Here is a 25,992-nt window from a genome sequence, read left to right as displayed (position 1 = left end):
CCCTTGGATAACTCGCTGAATGACATTAAGAGCCGGTTTCCGAGCTCGGGATTTAGCTAAGTCCTAGACTTTGAACAGCTGGAGTCAGAAATTTGGCTTTCCAAAACGGGGCGTAGTCGCAGCTTTTATAACAGTAGTCGTAGTTTGTATTTTCTCATTTCTATAATTGGAAACGTTTTTCCTTGACGAAATTAGACATTCCTAAATAATTCAAAATAGCTGAAACTTTACACTATTTTCTCTTTATTTTATTTTGTGTTCAATTTTCTAGTTTTTTGAAATTCAATTCAAACGTGACTATGACAATGACTGCGACTACGCCCCGTTTTGGAAAGCCAATTTTCTGACTCCAGCTGTTTAAAGTCTAGGACTTAGCTAAATCCCGAGCTCGGAAACCGGCCCTAAAAGGATAAATACGTACTTGGAAAAACAGCTGGAAATTTTTACGTCTGTCGATACCGTAATGAAAGAGAGTGAACGAGTGCATGTGTGTGGGATCATCCAGCTGATCTTTTGCTGAGAAGAAAAATTCAGCAAGAGAAACTTATTTTCGTTTATTTCTCTTTTTTTAGAAAACATGTTTACTTCAAAAAGTCCAAAATAGTAACTAGATGCTGTTAGTGATACATAGTATATTAACAAATTTTGTAGCAAACATAGTATATCATTCTAAATCGAATTCATAGTATATCTATTTGTAATTGATGATGTGTTTGTTTTTTTAAGTGTGAATAAATTGTTATTTTGATGAGTGATAGTAGCTAAACCTAGATTTTGATTTGGACTGTAGTATAAATTTGAAAAGGGACAGTTTTGAGCATATGCCTGTTGTGCCTCCTCATATAACTGTAAAAATAATTGTACGACTGAGAAAATGAATAAATAAATAAAAACTATAAATTCAATCTTTCGTTACAAATTTTCTATGCTTTTACACTCCAGAGCAAAGCTCGGTCCCCCGATATTCACTATAATATAATCTACTCTGAAGATAGGAGACTATAGAATTATTCATAATCAATCAGCTGACAAGTGGATTATTCATCGCATGCGTTACACAGACGTCTGGAGAAGCCGGTGAAAAGTTGACACCAGATACTTGTGGATGAGAAAACTGCGTGAGGTCTACAGTTCACAGAACTACTAGTTGAGTCGGTTTGATTCATTTTTGCGCGAAACGTCATATGAATTTAGTTTTCACCCCGTGAATTTCAGAACCATTCATGCAAAAATGGAAACCTCAAATGACCACACTTTCTTCGAAATTTATTCAATTTCCTATTAGAACCAATAAAAATACAGCTTTATATTAAAATATATTTCACTTTCTTGGTAAGGGCTAGCTAGGCCTACTACTCATGTAAACATTAAAACATCAAAGTACCGTTTTTCAACTGAGGCTGAGGTCTTAGTTTCGACTCGATCGGCGTTTGTTTGTACCGCAGTTACAGTCGCAGTTATTGTTCAATTTGGATAAAATTTGGCATACAAGTACTTTGCGCGTCGACGTATGTATAAGGTTTCCTTTTTTGATTTGCATTTTTAGGATAATACAAAAGGAAAATGAGCCTACTTCGAACGCCAATCTATATTAATGAAAATCGAGCCTCAAATTTTGACATTCAATAACTTTTTTATGTGTGCACCGAATTCGATGATTTTTTTTAGTTGTGTTTTTTATGTTCAGGAGCAGGTTTATGGCCTTTCAAATTAATGATCCGACTTCAGGACTCTTTCCTACGGTCCTTCAAGTTTACATGTAATCCTTATGATAGGAAGTTTGTGAGCTGGCCACACACAGAAATAATAATCAGCTGTTAAAATCATTGCGTCATCCAACAGCCGTCGGTAGATCTGTTTATCTATTTTCTTTCTACTGATTCACGAAATTTGATTCTAAAATAATAATGCCGAATTTGAAATGCTGTAAATTTAGCAGCAAGGAGATATACCATTCAATTTCCCAGCAAGCTGCATTCAACTATATCTAAAAATATAAACTGCTGCACAAACAAATAAGCACAAAGGAAGTCCATATTGGGATAAATGTAAATACTGATTGTTGGATAATTTTCATAAAAATTTAGAGCATCAGATTAAGCTAAGGCTAAGCACACCTGAGGAGGCGCGGCTTTGTGATAAAAAGTGTTGATCTCATGGAGATTGCCTTATCACACCGTTCCACGCCATGCCCGATTCAGTGTGTGAGTTTTTCCATCCAAACTAATATAAATAAGCAAGAAGCACCTGGATGCAAAATGCCGCATCGCGCCTCCTCAGGTGTGCATCCAGCTAAAGTTTGTCATGACATGCATTAACTATTTGGCGGTACGATGTTTGCCGGGCCAGCTAGTATTACTATAAACAGCTGTGCTTTCAGTGAATTAGTTTGTGTTTTCTCTCTGGTTCAAAATTTTTCTTACTATAAACAGCTGTGCTTTCAGTGAATTAGTTAGTGTTTTCTCTCTGGTTCAAAATTTTTCTTACTATAAACAGCTGTGCTTTCAGTGAATTAGTTTGTGTTTTCTCTCTGGTTCAAAATTTTTCTTAATAACTCAATATTTTCCAAGTTCCGAGAGTTTATTGAATGTAACCATTCTATTATATTCGGTTTTTGATCAAATTAAATTCAAACTTTCTAGTTTATTTATTTCTGGACTGAAAAGTGGACTTAAATCAATTCAAGTGGATAGCATAACCTATAATTTTTATCCATTCATAACTCTACCTTCATTGTATTATCATTCATCCCATCATCATCACCTAGGCTTAAAATACTTTTAGAAAGTCGCCTTTGTAAAATAATAAATAATAATATAAATATCAGACTATAGAATTATTCGTCATAAATCAGCTGTCGAGTGATTTATTAATTGCAAGCAATTAATCCCAATGCCAATTTTCAACTTGGTAAAAAATCAGCTGTTGTGTGGACTACTTTACTAGTAGTAGGCCGGGACACATATAAGCGCACCGAGCCCGCGCCGACGTACGGCCGAGCTAAGCCCGCGACACTGTGATGGTGGTAGGAGAACACACATAACCGTGCGACAGCCGAGCGGCAGCAGTGTCTCAGTTCTGTAGTGCTACTGCGGTCTGATTTCTGAATGTGTTAAACTATTGTTAATAATATAAAACTATTCAAAGTTTGTTACATCCGTTACGGAAAATTCAGTATCTCTTCAATAAGTTTCTCACTCTCTATGTTAAACGAGGCCGCACCGACACCGTCAAAAAGTAGTCTGAACTAATTGGTGACGGCGCGGGCAACAAACACGGCGACGGTGCTGGCGCGGTGCGGTAGTATGTGTCCCTACACGTTTGAAAGCCTTTGTTTTCTCACTCGCTGTAGTACGTCCGTCAAACGGCTGTGCCGTGGCGCGGGCTCGGTGCGGTTATGTGAGTCACGACCATAATTCTGTGAACAGTGAACCTCGCGCAGTTATAAACCAAGCCTCCTCTTATACTGTCCATGAGAGTAAATCCTGTTTGTATGTCGTGTCGGCGAGATATCGGTGTGAAAACGGCTAATGGCTGTTGGGGTTGGTGTATCAAAAATGCTAACATCAAAAGCTAATCTCCTTCAAGACATACTGGCAACAGGTCAGCCCGAGTTCAAAGCAGAGAAAGGTCGAGAGACAATATCATGTTATTTTAGTTATCAATCGCATGCGTCATTGTATGCAATTAATAGTCCACACGACAGCTGATTTTTTTACTAAGTTACATCATAGAGGAACAATAGCATGAATAGATATCCCATGGTATAGGGCGTTCATGTCGCAACTTTTACTGTTATCTCAAGCCGATAGTCCACGTAGTTCTTTCCCGTGAAACTTTATGAAGCTAGTAGTCTCTCATATTGAGCTGTTCATACACTCTTACCCGGTAAAAACAGTAAAAATCGACAATAATCGAAAGTAATCGGTTTGGGATAACAGTAAAAGTTGCGACATAAACGCCCTATACCATGGGATATCTACTTATGCTATTGTTTCTCTATGGTTACATTGAGATATTAATCATTGCAAGCAATAATTAATCATCCACTCGACAGCTGATTTATGATGAATAATTCTGTAGTCTGATTTTTACAGTAATATTGGCGTTCGAAGGAGACTCCTTTTCCTTTTGTATTATCCTTAAAATGCAAAATTTAAAAAACCTTATATATACATCGACGCCAAATTCGAAAAGGAACATACCTGTCAAATTTCATGAGAATCTATTGCCGCGTTTCACCGTGAATGCGGAACATAAATATAAACATGAAGAGAAATGCAAGACCGTCGACTTAATCTTAGACCTCACTTCGATCGGTCAATTAGTTGCATGCAATTAATAATTGAAAGTAACATATGATATTTTTTTTCTCTCTCTCTCTCTCTCGACCTTTCTCTGCTTTCAACTCGGGCTGACCTGTTGCCAGTATGTCTTGAAGGAGATTAGCTTTTGATATTAGCATTGTCGATACACCAACCCAAACAGCCATTAGTCGTTTTCACACCGATATCTCGCCGACAAGACAGGACAGGACAGAATTTACTCTGATGGACAGAGGAGGCTGTGTTTTATAACTGCGTAAGGTCTACTATACACAGAACTACTAGTAATATTGTTGTAATAACAACAATAAATTCCATCCCGGCGGAAATGTTAAATGGTGGAATTAAAATGCATTCGTTTGACTGTACTGAAAGGAGTGGTCCGTCAAACTCAGATTTTGTTGTTAGGGACTGTAAATGTCAATCACTGACAACGTGAGAGAAGTTAAATATCTAGGTGTTTTAATAGATCAACATCTGAAGTGGAATGTACATATTGATATGTGCAAAAAAATGAAATATATTGTCCATAAATTCTACAGATTAAGCAGTGTTGGAGATTTAAAGTTATTGATGATGGTTTATTCGGCTTATGACCAATCCATATTTCAGTATGGTATAAGGGTTTGGGGGGGGTGCCTTAGACACTCATTTCAATAAAATAGGTGTGATTCAGAGGCACATACTAAAAGCTGCTCTCCAAAGGACGAGACGATATCCCAGCCACTTACTTTATGAAGAATTCCCGGTTCTGACAGTGAGACAACTCTATATAAAATTTTATACTTTATATCAATAGATCCAAAAATACAATCACTCCATACATTCCAGCTTACAATTTCAGATCGCCATCAAATTACCGTGTTTCCAGGACAGACCTAATAGTCCGCCGTAGACAGTTCCCCTATGTAGTAAATAATTCGATTAACCTGTTACCCGAAAATTTAATTTTAGATAGCATTACTAAATCAAGTACTAAAAAATAATTGATTGGATTAAATCAACAAATGTTGTTCATCTGATTCACAACACAATTTGATTTTTTTCTCTAGTATTGCCATCAAACTTACATACAGTATAAAATATGTTTTCCCCACTTTCACCTTGATTAAATTGTATAGTTATAATTATTATAGTTAAGCTCACCTTGTTGAATCAAAGTTTTGCTATTGGAAGTAATAGTATCGTTTTCTGTTTTGGTACTCGTCACCGGCACTCAAACTGTGGTTTTGCTGGTTTCACCCAATTAGTATATTATTATGCTAAAAATTATACTTCTTATTCTAAAATATTACATTTTGTAATCTGTATTTATTTGTGAACACTTTTTGTAAGGCAATAAAATTTGATTTGATTTGATTTAATATCATATTCAAGTGAATGAAATAAATAACGTTGATTAAATATTTACCTAGAGTAGCGATACGATCTCCGTCGAGCAGATGGAATTTATTGTTTTGGTCCAGATAGTAGTAGACAACACGATCAGCGTCCCCGTCCACCGACACACATCGAGCGTTGGCAGCCGGCTCCACACCCTTCGGAGGCTTCTGCTGTGTCTTCACAAACTCGGCTCCACACTGCACACATTCATATTCATTTGAATTCAGTCAATTATTACATAACTTTGGGTGAAATCTCACTTTTCTTTTTATGGCTACTGAAATTGGAACATAATAAAAGTTTTCAGTATTCTTTCCATGAAATAAAATTTGTTGATAACATTTATGGGCCGGTTTCCGAGATCAGGATTTAGCTAAGTTCTAAACTGTCACTTTCCAGTGAGGTCCACGTAGAATAGAATAGAATAGAAGTACACGTTATAATGATATTAACATTTGTGCTGCTATCCTTGTCTATCATTCGACAAAGCAGATAGCACTATCCTTCTCTAGATCCGCCATGTTGCCAGATCAATCTTCAACAATGTAGAAATATAATTAATCAACAAATTATCCAATCTAAATTATGAAAATTATTCACACACACACACACCACACACACACCACACACACAACACACACACACACACACACACACACAACACACACCACACACACACACCACACACACACCACACACCACACACACACACACACACACACACACACACACACACACACACACACACCACACACACACACACACACAACACACACCACACACACACACACACACACACACACACACACCACACACACACCACACACACACACACACCACACACACACACACACACACAACACACACACACACACACACACACACACACACCACACACACACACACACACACACACACACACACACACACACACACACACACACACACACACACACACACACACACACACACACATACAGACCAATACGCAAAAAACCACTTTTTTGGACTCAGGGGACCTTGAAACGTATAGAAATTTAGAAATTGGGGTACCTTAATTTTTTTCGGAAAGCAATACTTTCCTTACCTATGGTATAGGGCAAGGAAAGTAAAAATATATTTCTTGATTAATTTGATATTAAATTGATTATTTTATCAAGGAAATGATCAGTGGCAAAATGGAGAGACTTGGCAACGTTTTTCTCATATCTTCTTTTTTCTCTTCTATTTTCTCCTTTCTTCACTGCCATTATAACGTGGACCTCACTATATACCGTTCTCTTCTATGGTGAGGTCCACGTTATAATGGCAGTGGATAAAGATATGAGAACAACGTTGCCGATCCTCTATCTTGTCAATGCCTTCTATAGACGGTGGCTGATACAGGTTTATTGATGTAATATCAACTGTTCATTCTCGTTAAAAAAAATCAATTATATTTTATTCAGCAAGAAGTTATATATTCCAATAATTTCATAATTAAGATGAAATATTTTGTTAATCAATTATAATTCTACATTGTTAAAAGACGATCTGGCCACAGAGAAAAGTGAGAAAGAGATAGCGGTATCCGCTTTGTTGTATGATAGGCAAGGATAGCAATACCATTGCTAATCAAACACTTCCATTATAACGTTGATCTTACTATAGTGTAAGTATAATGTTCTCTTCTAAAAGAAAACTATAAAATGGCCATGCATCAAACCATGCCGTCATGTAAGCGAATTAACAATACGAAAAATAGATAATAGACTATAGGGCAATCTTGCAAACTCAACGAATGACATACAATTTCTAATAAACTGGAATATATGTCACACATTTCCACTGGAAGTACCGGGTGTTTCAATAAGAAACACAATTTTAAACAGTTATATTTAGGTTATTTTAAAAAATTATGTACACAAACCAATTTTAAATCAAATTACTAACAGAAGTATCACGTTTATGATGACGTATTGTAAGTGTTCTATGTGCCCTCATTTTGAGGCTCGGACGACATCTAGACGGTAGCCAAATTCAAATTCAAATTCAAATGATCTTTATTCACAAAAAAAAGGTAATACAGCAGCAGAAACATTAGATAAATAGTGAATATTCCCCACAAAGACAACAAGTCTGGGTATGGGGAATGAGCACCGTGAACTGCATTACAAAAACCTGACAGTTGAAGATTAACAATAAAAAAAAAACAACAAAAACAATAAAATAAGTAAAGTAGAGTAAATAAAAAATAAAAAAGCATCTTTAGAGGATGTGGAGAGCACTCAATGTTGTTGAACCCAAATTTCTGTAGTTAAAAAAATATATATATTTATATACATATATATGTTACTGAAAAAAATAAAAAAAATGTAGTACGAACTGAATAATTTTAAGTGACATACAGAGTCCTGCATATCCAGACGAACACTCACAACCAGGGGTGATGTTCAATGGATATAGGCGGATTGGATGAGCCGCGATGCGGCGTCCCTACCAATTTCAAACAGCCACCTTTTAAGGTAGCATTTAAAGGTGCTAATGCTGACAACATTTTCCATTTGCTTGAGATGGTTTGGGATATTCCTGTACAGAATGTGACATAGATAGTGGCTGTTAGTCCTGGTACAATTATTTAGCAGGCGTGGCTGCACAATGCCAATGTTATTTTGGTGTCTGGTATTGTAAATGTGGTTTGATAAAATGAAAATTGTATTTTTATTATGCCAGATGAAAATTACTAAAACTTTGATATAAATCTGTCTGATATCCATTACATGGAATTCCTGATGAACTAACTCCGATGGGTAGCGACTATTCCTGTTCAGGCAGTTTTTAATAATTGCACGCTGTGCTACTGCCAGGGGCTCCAAGGTAGCCGATGAGGCCCCTCCCCAGGCCAGGATGCCATATGAAATTATTGATTGAATGTATGAGAAGTAAACTACTCTGAGTTGGGAAAGAGGAAGAACTTCTTTCAGGAGTCTGAATTCATATATCATTCTTCGAACCCAGACTGTTCGCAAGATGCCTGTCTTCTCGGACTGTAGCTACTGCATCAGTTATCCTGGTTTTTAGCTCCTCAATATCAAGTGCTAAGGGAGGAACATAAACACGATCTTCAACGTTGTTCCTCCCTAAGCACTTGATATTGAGGAGCTAAAAACCAGGATAACTGATGCAGTAGCTACAGTCCGAGAAGACAGACATCTTGCGAACATTCTGCGATGAATTTGGCTACCGTCTAGATGTCGTCCGAGCCTCAAAAGGAGGGCACATAGAACACTTATAATACATCATAACTAGTAGTTCTGTGAACAGTAGACCTCGCGCTCAGTAAGTTACATTGACCTGTTGTTATGTTTTCTCAAAAATTAATAAATAATTTATCAATTTAAAATATCTAGAAAAAATCCTAAATAAACATAGAGCTTTCTGTTCTATCGTACCGTGACGTGTCGTCCCGGAATGTAAGTGTGAGCGCTGTTATCAGGTCTGGCTGCAACTGTCCACAACGTTGATGGAAAGATACATTTTCAAGATGTTCGATGTTTTTGAACTGGTAGTATTATAGTCCACTAAACAGCTGATTTATGATGAATAATTCTATAGTCTGATTTTTACTCTAATATTGGCGTATGAAGGAGGCTTCTTTTTTCCTGTTATATTATCCTTGAAATTCAAAATTTCCAAAAAGCTTGTATATACGTCGACGCGCAATTTAAAAAAGAACATACCTGTCAACTTTCATGAAAATCTATTACCACGTTTCGCCGTAAATACGCAACATATAAACATTCAAACATTTAAACATTAAGAGAAATGCCAAACCATCGACTTGGATCTTAGACCTCACTTCACTCGGTCAATTAACTTGATACCTCTGTGAGTAATTTGATGTAAAATTGTTTTTTTTTTTTAATAAATCTGTTTAAAATTGGGCCATTCTTTTTGGAACATATTAAAAGTATGAGAAATACGAGAAGATATAATGATTTCACATGAATGTGTGAATGCTTTATCTTTGTTCAGCTTACCTCTTTATTCAATACTCCAACTTCGTTGACTCGATCATTGTGTACATTGATTTTGAGAGCATCACCAATAGCTTGTGCAAAATCCTTTACAATAACTGATCCGACTCCATTTGCTCCATCGAATTCGATTTCTGGTTTGTAATTGCCCTTTTCATGAGTCTGAAACACAATTATTATAAAGAATGAAAATGGATAGTATATTTCGCACCTAGGGCCGAAAATGTACGTTTACCGGCTCGAAATCGGTTTTCATGATTACACATTTTGCCCGTGGTGCGAACGCTATTTTTCGCCACACCAAAAAATAAAACCATATGTTTTATTAGAATAATTGAGGCCGTATACGGAAAAAGGGCACATAGAGCAAAATTGTGTTTTGAGAAAATCACATTTAAGTTTTTAGTTTGGATAGATTTCCAAAATTCAATATATTGATCTCATGTTGATTAAGAATGATACATGATTATATTTATAATTTATTCCAATAAATATGTTTGAAAAATTGGTTGTATGTGCCCTTTTTCCAAAGACAAATTTATTCTGTACAAATTTGGGTTTGATAAACTAGAAAACACATGTTATTCAATGTTAAATGCTTCATTTCTTTCAAATTAAAAATTTATATACATATATAAAAGTTTTCGATCATTCTATTAAAATAGGGGTAGGGCATCACTTGTGGTTGAATGTCAGGAACAGGACCATTCAAGAATTTGAATGGTTTGAAATTCACAGTATTGAATTTTTCAGAGAACAGAAAATAACCATTTTGTTTTATCTTTATAATAAAATAGATCATGATAGTGAACTTATCTGACTTTGATGAAGGTTTGGACATAAACATAGGAAGCAATTGTCTCACTGACCACCAAATCCCTCCTTGACACAGCTGTTTATAAACAGTTGTACCAACATCAGTATTCAAGATTTTCAGGTTATATGCAGAACAAGATGGCCGATCTAATAAAGCAATCTCCGGAAAAAGGGCATATAGTTCTATGTGCCCGTTTTCCGTATACCGCCTCAATTGTTTATTAGGCACTTCCGAAAGCAAAACTGAAACGCTATAGCTCTAACAAATCTCAGGTAATCTAAATATCAGGAAATTGTCCAAGTAGTTCCAAAATTATCCACCAGGTTTAGTGGTAAACGCAGTATACTCTATTGGGGACCAGAAGTTTGGAACACTAGCGCTTTCGAGTTAGAAGATGTGGTGGATAGATCAGATGACAGAGGCTGAGCGCCTACATTCTAATGTAAAAAATCTCAATTTGAATTAAAAAATATTTGTCATAAATCCACTTCCACGTAGAATATGTGAGCTTTCAATAGGGAACATTTGCCACTATCCATAGATGTTAAATCCGGAGAGCAAGATGGCCGTGCAATTGGCCCTGCATGCAAGATCCAGCAACGTTGAAAGTGATAGTCTAGAAAATCCCAAACTTTCCATGGAAATGAGGTGGTTCACCATTGTCTTCAGCTTCATCTTTGGATGTAAAAAAGGTGAAAAAGACTATAAAGAAGATGATGATGATGATGAACAAGAAGTTGACAAAGCTGAAAAAGAAGAGTATTAATTGAAAAAATCAAGGTCATGCTGAAAAGAATGAACAAGTGCCCTTTTACTTTCAGCACGACGGTGCAACAACTCATTTCTACGGAGAGGTTTGGGATTTTCTAGACAATCACTTTCAACTTCGCTGGATTTGCAATGCAGGGCCAATTGCATGGCAATCTCGCTCACCGGATTCAACATCGATGAATTTCTTTCTGTGGGGTTTCATTAGGGATAAGGTTTATGTTCTCTACCAGACAATCTTAATGACCTCCGAAATCGGATCACATTCGGACCACCGCGGTTGCACAAGTTACGCCTGATATGCTGGTACAAGTGTGGCAAGAAATCGATTATCGGTGGGATGTATGTCGCATTACCAACGGCTTTCAAATCCAACCAAAATAACACCCACACCTTAACCTTGAAGTGTTTTGTAACAATTCAAAATTACCTTACTCAATTCTGTAAGTAATTTCAATAAATATCTATGAGCTTTCAAAGTTGTAAAGTTCTTTTATAATCACTCTGTATTATTATGATTACATATGGCAATGATAAATAATTATTTTCCTCCACCTACTGTCGAAAGAGCCTACTTTACTCCCTGAAACATAATACTAAAGTGCCACTTTTTTGCTCTCGGGAGGAAAAAACAGAAAAACTCCCTAGAGCGTGAAAGTGACTCCATTTGAATTACATGGGAAAGCATCTCTATTTTAAAAACTTACATTTGGAATAGGTTAGAAGGTCTAAGCTTGGATGAGGAAGCATGTAGAGTAGTCATTAAACCAACTAAATTCAATACCTCAACCAGACATTTGATCAATACATGAAATATATGTTTCATGCTAAAAGTATTACAAACTTCATATCAGTATACTAAAAAAATGTATAAATATTTTTTTATATTCCATGTTATTCAAAATACCAACCAGCGAATATTCCTCATTAACTAATCAAATTTGAAACAAATCTCAGCTTCGCCTCGGGCTTCAAACTTTTCCCTCAGGGAGAAAAAACAGTACTTTTCACTCTAGATATACAAATAACTATTGTATTCTTATCTTGTTTTATCTTTAAGCCATAAAATTTGATAAATTTGGCTAATAACTTAATATCTTTGTTGTGTTTTTTCTTGCAATATTGTACTGTTGTTCAAGAGAAACAATAAATTGTATTCTATTCTAAATATGATTCAGTATCATTTCAACTTGATACACAACACCATAATTTGATAAAAAACTTCCAAACTGTGGATGAATTCTACCAAAGACCTTAAAGAGATATAGACCCACAATGCCTATGCCTTACCAATGATAGCTCTTACTTGAAACTGAAGGCCGCCATTGGGGGTATTTCAGCACGAGATATTATATCTATATATTTGTAATATTATAGATTACAAATGCATTGGTATGTAATAATCTCATAGGTTGCCCCCTCAATGGCCGATTTCAATTCAAAGTACGACACTAGCGCTGCATGTGAGTCTATGCATCTTTAAGGTCTTTGAATTCTACAAACCAAAATCTTCTAATGTTATTTTTTCTACGTCACTACTCACTTGACCCCGCAGTTTCAGAAAGGCACTGCAAATCTTCTTGATATAGGAGTCAGCTGTTGGCTTGCCGTAGGCTTCGTGTGTGTTTTGGCAGGTGACATAATAGTGCAGCATGGGTGTGGTCACAATGCCGTAATCCTTGACAACGCCTGACATCGCTGCAATACCTGCCAATGCTGCCTTTGCTAGCGAATCACTACTTGGTCTGTAACAACAACAACACACACAATAGAATATAACTAGTAGTTCTGTGAACAGTAGACCTCGCCCTCAGTAAGTTACATCATAGAGAAACAATAGCGTAAGTAGATATCCCATGGTATAGGGCGTTTATGTAGCAACTTTTACTGTTATCTCAAGCCGATTACTGTTGATTATTGTCGAATTTTACTGTTTTGTAGGGGTGAGAGTGTATGAACGGCACAATATGAGAGACTACCAGTGTCACACAGCTTCACGAGAAAGAATTACATGAGCTATCGGCTTGAGATAACAGTAAAAGTTGCGACATAAACGCCCTATACCATGGGATATCTACTTACGCTATTGTTTCTCTATGGTTACATTGACCTGTTTTTATGTTTTCTCTAAAATTAATAAATAATTTATCAATTTACAATGTCTAGAAAAAGTCCTAAATAAACATAGAGCTTTCTGTCCTATCGTACCGTGACGTGTCGTCCCGGAATGTGAGTGTGAGCGCTGTTATCAGGTCTGGCTGCAACTGTCTACAACGTTGATGGAAAGATACATTTTCAAGATGTTCGATGTTTTTGAACTGGTAGTATTATAGTTAACTGTCTACTAACGTTGATGGAAAGATACATTTTCAAGATGTTCGATGTTTTTGAACGGGTAGTATCAATACCTATTACCTATCTACAAGGTTTTTGGAAATTTTGCATTTCAAGGAAAATATAAAAGGAAAAAGGAGTCTCCTTCATACGCCAATATTAGAGTGAAAATCAGACTATAGAATTATTCATCATAAATCAGCTGACAAGTGATTACACAGATGTGTGGAGAAGCCAGTCTATTGCTGTAATTTCATAAGGTTTATAGTTTCAATTACAGTAACTATATTACCCATAATAACTATCTCTATACTTATAAAAGGCTAAGCCCCGACAGACTGAAATCACACCACAGCCCAAACTACTGAGCCTAAAAACTTGAAATTTTGCACAATTGTTTATGGTAGCCTGAAAACATCCACTAAGAAAGGATTTTCAGAAATTTGCCCCCCTGAGGGACCTGGGGCCCCCCCAAAATTTTGTACTTTTTAACCGCTCATTGCACAGCAAAGTCATGAGGAACGTTTTTGTTCAGCTACGAAAAAAAATTAGATCTATGAAGAAAAATTTCGATCAGGAGCACAGGGGGGTCCAGGAGAGGGCATTTTTCGAAAATTTTAATGTAAAATCACACTACAGCTCAAACTAATTGTCCTACAGACTTGAAACTTTGCACAAATATTCTTCAAACATGCTAGACGCGCACTAAGAACGGATTTTTAGATATTTTGCCTCTAAGGATTTCAAAGGATGAAAAAGGATCCTATTAAGTAAGGTTATGAACATGGTAAGGTGAACGCCATATGGAAATGGGATAATTTATTTATTGACATGTGATATTCTAACATATGTTGTAATCATTGAAAATAACAAAATAATATGATAGAAATTCAAAAAAGAACATCTGTTATACTATTGCTTTCTACCTGATTCCACTTAACCTCAATAATATTTTTCTGATAATTGATAAATCTATTTAATAATATTATTATTACTAATATAATAAAAGTATTGTTTTGATAATTAATTATTATTATAATATATAATAGTATTGTTTTGGTAATCAATAAATATTTTTATTTTCATAAACTCTGTATAATATAATGGTGAATGTGAAACAGCTGCATCAAAGAAATTATCTCAAAAACATATGTTTAGGAAAATCATAGTTTTGAACTTCGTTCTCCTGATGCAATGTATAGGCCTACACGTGGCTTGGATTATCAATTTTTCAGCTAGAACAGTTTTTTGAGACTGCTAAATAAACGTTTGCAGTTTTATCAATGCTGTATCGGCAATATGAAAACGCATGCAGTTAATATGTCTTTAATTAGAGGTGTTGATATTTACATGATAATTATTTTCTGCCATTTTTATTTAATTACAATTTAAAAATTATTCAAGCCTTGATGGAATGATTGACTCACTGTACAGTCAGTCGAAAATTTTAGTATTGAAATGAGGGGTATTTTGGCAAGCTGAACAAAAAAAAAGGTCCTATGCTCTTTTTCGATATTTATTTAAATGAAAAATGAGTCTTGTGGGTTGTCAAAGCTCCCCCTGGAAGGAAAACTATTCATTTTATCCTATCTTTTAGTGAAATAACAATGATTTCTTGCCAACAAGAATCGAACTCTTTGTGAATTTAGATAAAATATGACCTACACTTTAGATTTATATAATTATATTAATTGAATTCATGGAAATTGAAGTACTTTTTTCAGTCAGTTTATGATTAGTTGATGAATTGATTATCAATAAAAAAATGATTATAATTTTATCAGTACCGAATTAGTTGAATGAATTGTCGATGTACTGAGTTCTTGGTCAACAATAATTTAATATTGGTATTTATCCAATCAATATTTTTCCAGAAGTTATTTCATTTGAATAAGAAAATATTTACAAGCTCCTATCAATTTGTCATTCGTAACAATGAATTGTTCGAAACATGAATTTAATCAAATAAAAAATGGCCCATACTTCTGTATTCATGTTCGCATGTTTTCCACTTGTGATGGATAGCCAAATATTGTATGGCGAGCTGCACGGCGAACTGATGGACAAACACATTATTAGTTCAGTTTTTGCGTACCTATAAATTGTAGGATGGGGAGGAACAAACTACGTTCACCTCGACCCCCTTATAAAAGTGCAAAAACTAATAATCAAAATCATCAAGCAGAAGCCACTTTCTTCGTTATCCGTCAGACCAGCTCTACAATGAGTTTGGTGTGATGGACGCAAGACAACTCTACTCCCTAGGAATTATTTGCAGACTACACAAAAACCCAGAAATCTTCCAAACAGAAACCACTGTCATAACACAAGGAATAGAAGCCTTCTCATCACGAACGTGGCTAGGAAGGCACATACCAACAACACTACTTCAACCACCTAGCACCAAAATACCACAATTTACTTCCTGTGCACATCAAGATAATAGAAACTCAAGAAAATTTAAATGCGCCATTAAAACTGGATCAAACAACTGGAAGGCATAATATAGGAACATAAATTTCGAACAATATTTGTAAGCTCACTTTTTCAGGGGTTATTTGCACCCCCACTCTAAACTTAATGTATTACTATTACACCTGCTCTAGAACATGGGTTTTCCATAGTTGAGTAGGTTAATTTCCGAAAAAATGAAATTTATTTATATTAGTAAAAAAATTTCATAAATTGTATTTGAATATGTGTAAATTTTATTGATTAGATTGCTTATTTGTATATTAATGGGAATAAAATGTATTATTATTATGATTATTATTATGATTCATTGTATATTTTTCCCCCGACTCAGATGTCCGATTGCTGTCTCATTCACTCAATTATCAAATGAAAAGCCTGTTTGACTTATAGTAAAGATAATATGTCAATTTTTTTACAACATACAGTTTTTATTCATCAGAAGCCAATACCAATATCAGTCCAATAAAAAAATCCTTTTCTGTCATGTTCCCCGTAGCGAAGCACGGGTAACTGCTAGTATTACTATATTGGGTAATATAGTTACTGTAGTTTCAATCAGGTACTTGTGGATGAGAATACTGCGTGAGGTCTACTGTTCACAGAGCTACTAGTAGTCACTGTCTACCAACGTTGATGGAAAGATACATTTTCAAGATGTTCCGATGTTTTTGAACGGGTAGTATTACAGTCCACTAGACAGCTGATTTATGATGAATAATTCTATAGTCTGATTTTTACTCTAATATTGGCGTATGAAGGAGGCTCCTTTTCCCTTTTATATTATCCTCGAAATGCAAAATTACCAAAAAACCTTGTATATACGTCGACGCGCAATTTGAAAAGGAACATACCTGTCAAATTTCATGAAAATCTATTACCGCGTATCGCCGTAAATGCGCAACATATAAACATTAAGAGAAATGCCAAACCGTCGACTTGAATCTTAGACCTCACTTCGCTCGGTCAATTAGAAAATAAAACATAGAATTAAAAAGAAAATAATTCATTTTTTCATCGTATTCACAAGAGCACATGGACATCGTCAGTTTAGTATCACAGAGAAAATATAGCAGAAGAAGATATCCCATGGTATTGGGAATTTATGATCATGTTCCAAATTTCACTGTTACCTCCAGCTGATAGTCCTATAGTGAGGCTCACGTTATAATGGCAGTGGAGAAAAATAGGAGAACAACGTTGCCGATCCTCTGTCTTGTCTACCGCCTTTTATAGACGGTATCTGATGCAGGTTTATTGATGTGATATTAACTGTTCTCGTTTAAAATAATCAATTATATTTTATTAAGCAGGAAATTATATTTTACAATGAATTTTCATAATCAATATTAGAAAATTTGTTGATCAATATTATATTTCTACATCGTTAAAAACCGATCTGGCAACAGGCAAAGCGAGAAAGAGATAGCGCTATCCGCTTTGTTGAAAGATGGACAAGGATAGCAATACCATTGCTAATCAAACTCTGCCATTATAATGTGGACCTCACTATACCACAATATCATCTTCCCAAATACTCAGGAAATACATTTACCGTACATATCTTTCTCCACTATAACGTGGACCTCACTGAATTAAATTATACATTTAATTGTATTATTTTAATTAATTATCTCTTTCTCTACTGCCACTATATCGTGGAACTCACTATATTAAATACTGTATTTTAATTGATACAGTATCTACACAAAATGGTACAGTATCACCACACATGATACAGTATCAACACACATGATACAGTATCAATTGAAAGAATAAGACGTTGACATTGGCCCATATGAATAAAGTTGAGCATTTGCTTATACTTTATAATATAGAGCATTTGCTTCATTTTCTATGAATAAACGTGAGCAAAACCGTTTCCTCATGCTCATCAAAAAAATAGTTTGAGCATTTGCTCAAAAGTAAAAGCTTTTGCTCAAAATTGTATGAATAAACTAGAGCATTTGCTCAACTTTTGAAGCAAATGCTTCAAAAAAGGTGAGTCTAGTCTAGAGCAGCTTATCACCTTTTGCTCATAGTAAAATGGCTCAAATAATTCGTATGAGGAAGAGGAAACTATACAAGATACGATCACAACCAATAGTTGAGAACTATAAAACTCTTTTTAGATTCAACCATGATATATATCACCAAAAGAATAAATAAAAAAGATAGCTACCTGTTATGAAGATAGCCATCACAAAATAGGAATAAGCATTTAAGAAGATGAGAGTGTAGACGATTATAAGAAGGCTATTGATATTATAAGAATATGCTGAAGATTATTGTAGAGATGACATTTTTTTAACGCTATTATTTCAAAATTCTAAACTCAACTAACCTAAAACTCTATTCATAAATAGAAAACAGAGCAGACGACGCAAACACAAGCGGTGCACCTTACTTGCATATTTAGCGCTTCCGTGAGCTATAAAAACAAATTAAGGCTACAGAGTGAATCAGCTGATGAAAAATCTTTAAAATACGTGAGCATTTGCTCCAGAGTTCAGGAGCATAAGGTAAGAGTATAAGGTAAAGCTTATTCATATAAAAATGAGCAAATGCTTTTGCTTCTACCTTTTGCTCATGAGCAAAACCTTATGCTCCATGCTCTTGCTCATGAGCATTTGCTCTGGTTTTATTCATATGGGCCACTGTCAATACCATTATATTTGTTCAAAGATTAATTCACATTACAGAGCCTGGTTTCATGGTTACACCTACCACATCTTCAGCTGAACTAAGGTAGGTGTTACCATGTAGCCTGGTCTGTAATGAACAAAGATAGTGATATTGACAACATAAAAGTGTTATTCTTTCAATTATGGAGAAATACTACAACATCTCTTACCATACAATCAAATTATTATAAAGTATCAACAAAAAATGATACAGTATCGACACAAAATGATACAGTATCACCACACACGATACAGTATCAAACGTTTTTTATTCACTATAGTGAGGTTCACGTTATAACGGCAGTGGAGAAAGATCGGAGAACACCGTTGCCGAACCTATGTCTTGTCAATGCCTTCTATAGACGGTAGCTGATACAGGTTTATTGATGTAATATTAACTGTTTATTCTCGTTCAAGTAAAATAGCCTAGTCAATTATATTTTATTAAGGAAGAAATTATTTTTTTCAATAATTTCATACCGAATTTTCATAATTATGATGAAATATTTTGTTAATTTATTATCAATTTTAAATTTTTAAAAGACGATCTGGCAACAGAGCAAAGCGAGAAAGAGATAAAGCTATCCGCTTTGTAGAATGATAGACAAGGATAGCAATAAAATTGCTAATCAAACACTGCCATTATAACGTGGACCTCACTATACATAATTAATTTTAATTTACGTGATAATTCACCTAGTATCTCGGCCGATGAACACCGACCCCGTCTTGGACAGGTCGATGTGTTGGCTGTCAGCAATCTGACCGACCACAGCGTCCAACTGGTCGTCAGCCACGTTCGCCAAGTCAGTGGCCAGCTCCTCCCAGGCCGGCTCCAACATTTCGCCCAGCGGGTCGACCACTTTGACGCCGTTGTCGGCCTCCTGGTTGTGTGACGCAGTAATCATCAGGCCGATTGTCTGCCCGTTGCATTTCAGCGAACGCAGTACCGACAGAACGCCCATTCTGAACACAACATGGTCCAAATCTTCGGCCCTGCAATCAAAATTCATATTATATTTCACAATATTTAAATTACAAGCAACAAAATCACATATCTCAACAAGATGAGAAATGATAATCTATCATTGTGTTTAGTAATTTTCATGGTTTTGTAAATGTATTAATTGAGCTCTTAACTTAGCGCCGCAGTGCAGGATGGTTTCTCACAGCTTGGCGTTGTTGTCATTTGAGATGGGTGTCTGGCTTGGAAGTGTTTCGACCGCATTGCAGGATGACTGTTAACAGTTGCCGGAAGATCAACAGCTCGGTCTTTTTCGTTATTTTTCGTGATAGAGAAATTCTGATTGCAGATTCGTTCTCAGCGACCCCAAGTTTAGCCTGAAGGTTCAGAATGTCAACAATGTTTTTAAATAATTAAAAATCATCATGAAAAGTCATTAATATGGTAGTACACCACGTTTCTGGAAACTTTTTACTGGTGACTGGAGTTATTATTGATTATAGGTAGCACAAAAATCAAAATAATCGTGAGAAAGAAAACTGCTGATGAACGCGAATAAGACCGTCACTCCATTGTTCTATTGTCTCGGCTGCTTGGCTGAGCCTGGCTGGAGGGATCAAATAACCGACTGGATTGATCTTTCGTCTGTCCGCCAGGCGGAACTACGCCGACCATTGCTGGGTGGAAGATGTTACTGCGGCCGCTCGCATTCCCACCAACGCTGCTGTTATTTGCTGTCTCAGCGCCTAGTCCGATTCAGCCAAGCATCCAGCCTGCACTGCGGAGCTAGGTTTAGAGCTATGTTAGGAAAAAGTCCCAGAGAATCTTGTCCACCTCTTTATATACAATTAAAATTATTGACTGTTTACAGCCTGTACATATTAACTGTTCTAATACATGTTAAGAAAACCATATCAAACTATGATGAACGTGGTTCTTTGCACAGCTTTAATGTAAGATCTAGTCATATTATTAATGTCCCTTGGTGTAGACTGAAAAAGACACAAGACCACTGGCTTGTGGGTGGTATAAAATTATATAATAGTTTACCTCTTTATGTAAGAATAGCTCCTTTCAATGAATATAAGTGAGACTTCAAAGGTGGTTTGAGAAGAAACCTTTCTACTATATTGCTGAGTTCTTGAATGAAACTGAGTTTGACATGTAGGCTGCGATTCTTGATTTGAACTGTGATATGGATGTTTTCTTGTTTGCTGTGTTTTGTTTTCTGCCTGTATTGTCTGTTTACAATATTATTTTAGCTGTTGACTTTGTTTTGTGACACCCAACTGTTGATCTTGACTGGAGATTTAATAAAAATGTGATGTTTCTAAAACTGTAAGACTGAACTGAAAGTAAGTAAACAATTACTTGGGACTGTAACTGAAAATAATTAATTGATTGATATTGTTCTATGTCTAAAAATATGTAACTATTATTATTTTTTAAACTTTTTATTGATAATACTCTATGGTTGGATCGACTATGGTTGACGACTGGACAGCAGCAAACTCACTGTCTCAACAAAGAAAAAACTCAGATGTAGGAGTTTGGTTTCAATTCTAACACAAATAGTTTTTGCCAAAATTTTTAGGCATAGTTATTCAAAAATAATCTTAAGTGTGAGTCACACATAAATTTGTTGCATGGCAGGCTGTCAAGAGGTATATTTCTACTTAATCGTTTGAAATTTATTGTAAACTCTTATGTGTTAAAAACTGTTTATTTTGCTCTGTGCATAGTCATTTAGCTTATGGTATAATTGCCTGGGGAAATGATAATAACATTGGCGTAGATAGCTGTTTGACATTAGGGGGGACGTACTGGGGGGTATTGGGGGTGCCCCCCAGCAAAGATTTTTTTGAAAAATAGCTTATTAAAATGATGGTTTTTGAAGCATATTTCACTTCAAATCCGTTTTAAATCCTCTTATTTGGCAGTGGTAAATAAATAGAATTCTGAGTTAATGGTTTCAAGTTTTACTAAATACAAATTATTCACGAAAAAAAACAGCATTAGTTGTATTGTTCGTTTGGTTTACCAACCAAAGCAGTATAGCTAAACAAGCATGAAAAAGTTCTCCACTCACAAATCATACAATGCTGTAATTTTTACTTAATAGCTAAAACTGTGTTACAAAGATCAACATAAATTCTTATGAGTAGTTACATTTTTCAAAACAGAGTCTTAAATCTTTCTGATTGTAACTCTTGTAACTGTCCTTGTTTGAAGAGAGATTAAGATACAAAATACTTAGGTAACAATAGACGAACTCCTTAAATGAGATGATCATACTAAATTCTTGTGCAGAAAATGAACTAATAAAAATGTGTTATCATAATAAAAACTTCATTGAATTTTTCCGGGGGACACAGGATATACCATAAAATATTGGGGGGACGCGTCCCCCGTGTCTCCTCCAGGATCTACGCCCATGGATACTAATGTTACAAAACTGTTTGTTTTGAAAAAGCGAGCCATTAGAATTATTGCTGGTGTTCCTAGACCATGTGAGTTCTACATGTTTATTGATTTATAAGATACCCTTGAGGGGTATATTCATATAGAATGAATGGCCAAAACCACTTCATATATAGTAAGGGATATCTTTATCGTTAATAAGATACCCTTAAAGGGTATCTCATTGCAAACCACTTTTCAAGCATTATAAAATTTTGACAATTCATGCTATTTATGGAATGGAATGTTTGTTATACATCAAGAAAAACTTAGCCTGTCTTTCTTTGAATAGCTCTGTTCATAGCCATCATGCAAGAAATCTTCTTCACTCAGACTGAATCAGTGTAATTATTCTTAAATATTCAACTGTTTTATTTAATTTGGCACAAGACTTTATAATTACTTGACAGATAGGCTAGTCTTAATGTTGACGATTTTGAATGTTTTAAAAGTAAAATAAAGACTTATCTTGTTGAAAAATGTCCTTATATTTTATTATGTTGTTGACATAGTTTTGTATTTTATTATGCTTTTGACTTTTATTGATAATACTCTATGTTTGGATCAAATTCTTGAGTTAATAAAAAAAATTATTTATTTATCGACGACTGGACAGCAGCAAACTCACTATGTCTCAACAAAGAAAAAACTCAGATGTTGGAGTTTGGTTTCAATTCTAACACAAATAGTTCAAAATTTTTAGGCATAGTTATTCAAAATAATCTTAAGTGTGAGTCACACATAAATTTGTTGCATGGCAGGCTGTCAAGAGGTATATTTCTACTTAATCGTTTGAATTTTATTGTAAACTCTTATGTGTTAAAAACTGTTTATTTTGCTCTGTGCATAGTCATTTAGCTTATGGTATAATTGCCTGGGGAAATGATACTAACATTGTAACATTGGCGTAGATAGCTGTTTGACGTTAGGGGGGACGTACTGGGGGGTATGGGGGGTGCCCCCCAGCAAAGATTTTTTTGAAAAATAGCTTATTAAAATGATGGTTTTTGAAGCATATTTCACTTCAAATCCGCTTTAAATCCTCTTATTTGGCAGTGGTAAATTAGTGGGTAAATAAATAGAATTCTGAGTTAATGGTTTCAAGTTTTACTAAATACAAATTATTCACGAAAAAAACAGCATTAGTTGTATTGTTCGTTTGGATTACCAACCAAAGCAGTATAGCTAAATAAGCATGAAAAAGTTCTCCACTTACAAACCATACAAAGCTGTAATTTTTACTTAATAGCTAAAACTGTGTTACAAAGATCAACATAAATTCTCATGAGTAGTTACATTTTTCAAAACAAAGTCTTAAATCTTTCTGATTGTAACTCTGTTCTTGTTTGAAGAGAGATTAAGATGCAAAATACTTAGGTAACAATAGACGAACTCCTTAAATGAGATGATCATACTAATTTCTTGTGCAAAAAATGAACTAATAAAAATGTGTTATCATAATAAAAACTTCATTAAATTTTTCCGGGGGACACAGAATATACCATAAAATATTGGGGGGGACGCGTCCCCCGTGTCTCCTCCAGGATCTACGCCCATGGATACTAATGTTACAAAACTGTTTGTTTTGAAAAAGCGAGCCATTAGAATTATTGCTGGTGTTCCTAGATCATGTGAGTTCTACATGTTTATTGATTTATAAGATACCATTGAGGGGTATATTCATATAGAATGAATGGCCAAAACCACTTCATATATAGTAAGGGATATCTTTATCGTTAATAAGATACCCTTAAAGGGTATCTCATTGCAAACCACTTTTCAAGCATTATAAAATTTTGACAATTCATGCTATTTATGGAATGGAATGTTTGTTATACATCAAGAAAAACTTAGCCTGTCTTTCTTTGAATAGCTCTGTTCATAGCCATCATGCAAGAAATCTTCTTCACTCAGACTGAATCAGTGTAATTATTCTTAAATATTCAACTGTTTTATTTAATTTGGCACAAGACTTTATAATTACTTGCCAGATAGTCTTAAGGTTGACGATTTTGAATGTTTTAAAAGTAAAATAAAGACTTATCTTGTTGAAAAATGTCCTTATATTTTATTATGTTGTTCTCATAGTTTTGTATTTTATTATGCTTTTGACTTTGTTATAAATGTTATCAATGTTTCATTAACAATATTTTTGTTAAATAAATTTTGGAAAATTTCTATCTAAATTTGGGAAAGGAACAGTTTTGGGCTTTAAGCCTGTTGTTTCTTTCCCATCATTTACAGTTGAGAATTATCTATCAATGTATAAATAAATAAAATGAATTTGAATTTGAGTTATTAAGCACCTAATAATAATTATACAGTAAATCTTTAGCAGAGAGAGAAGATAGCATGAGAAGAAATCGTATATGGTTCTTCTTTAACTAGGTACAATCATTCGATTGGTAGGCAGCTTCCCATAGTTTTCTGTCCTGAGCTGTACTTTCAGTTGGATGTAGCTATGAATCCCTAAATCTTTGATAACTCCCTTCAGATATTGTAGCCGGGGTCTTCCACGAGTCCTTTGTCCAATTATTATCATTATCATTGTCAATTGAGATACCATTAATTCCTGTACCGTACTTAAATAGGCTTGGTCTTGGTTTCTTTAAATTGCAATAGCTGTTACAATATTGAAGTATCAAGTAAGTAAGTAAGTATTGATAATTTGTTCTCACTAAAGCCTCATCTACAAGACAGTATAAATAGTATGATCCAGTTGCAAAAAAGCCTGTTTAAATTCAACAGTGATTAAATGCCACAAGAACCAATATTGAAGACGTCTTCTTTTTGAAACAGCTGTCTCTAATTCTCGTTGCAAATAATCAGCTAACCAATACCGTCGAAGATTCTTAGGGAATAGCCTACTTTCCCAATAAAAAATGGTAGAATCTGGATTTTACTGGATATCTTGATGTTGAGTTGGTGTTGCTGATAGTTTTTGAGACCGCGGCTTTTTGAAAAGGCGATAAATAGTTTGTTATTTTTAACTATGAAGAATATAATGGACTGATAGGCACTTCATTGATAAAAATTATGTAATACCTATATATATTGGAGAAGAGGTTTTTGAAATAATATATAAGCGAACGTTCCATTAGGAATCTATTTTTGCTTCTGAAGCGATATAGCGTAATTTTTCAACTTTGTCGTCTCAAGATTCAAGGTTTGTTTATTGTCAGAACATTAAAAACAAATACAAGCAATCACAAATCAACAAAATCAATATATCAAAGGTCATAAAATTACATCACATCATAAGGTATTTTATACTGTGAGGATAGCAGTCAATTAAAACAAATTTAACAACATAAAATGAATCAAAGGTCACAAAAATTACAAATTACATCACATTATTTTTATGCATTATATCAAACCATTTCATACTGTAAGGACAGCAATCAATTAAAATTTTTTCACACATATTTTGAACTGTCTAATCTCAAGCTCTTTTATTCCAACTGGTTACTTATTGTAGCCAACATTCTTTTTCCAAATTCAACATAATTTGGTAGTTACAATGTGCCATTTTGAGTGCTGTAGCCAGTCTAGTGAAATGGATGAGAACATTACTATTAACAAGAAAACTGTTTACATTATTATTGAGTATATCAGGCATTCAAAAACATACAGTGCAGTAATTGTCATAATTCTGAGGTTCTTAAACACTGGGTTCTACTATCTTTTTACAAATTGATACCGTAATTGATAAACTTTTTTTGTATAATAGCCTATAAAAAACCTTTTCACATTTGAATTTCTTCCCCAT

The 25,992-nt window shown here is 34.8% G+C and overlaps 1 protein-coding gene across 3 annotated transcripts in view; it reads right to left on the bottom strand.

The window, feature by feature from the left end:
• Positions 1-25,336, bottom strand: part of LOC111054276 (phosphoacetylglucosamine mutase) — a 37,632-nt gene extending 12,296 nt beyond the window's left edge. For 2 of the 3 annotated variants that reach the window (XM_039419804.1, XM_039419805.1), the window contains exons 1-5: positions 25,269-25,336; positions 19,496-19,795; positions 12,853-13,054; positions 9,728-9,886; positions 5,737-5,905 (exon numbers count right to left, since the gene is read on the bottom strand). In XM_039419804.1, coding sequence (XP_039275738.1) covers positions 5,737-5,905; positions 9,728-9,886; positions 12,853-13,054; positions 19,496-19,795; positions 25,269-25,321 — 883 coding nt within the window. In that variant the 5' untranslated portion in view covers positions 25,322-25,336. Of the gene's footprint in view, positions 1-5,736; positions 5,906-9,727; positions 9,887-12,852; positions 13,055-19,495; positions 19,796-21,944; positions 21,950-25,268 lie in introns of those variants that run through there. The other variant, XM_039419806.1, reaches the window with a different exon arrangement.
• Positions 25,337-25,992: the final 656 nt, after the last annotated feature.

The sequence above is a fragment of the Nilaparvata lugens genome, chromosome 1 (genome assembly GCF_014356525.2).
Source record: "Nilaparvata lugens isolate BPH chromosome 1, ASM1435652v1, whole genome shotgun sequence".
Classification (NCBI taxonomy): Eukaryota; Metazoa; Arthropoda; class Insecta; order Hemiptera; family Delphacidae; genus Nilaparvata; species Nilaparvata lugens.
Note: the sequence above shows the minus strand (reverse complement) of the source record. Positions and strands in the feature narration are given on the sequence as shown.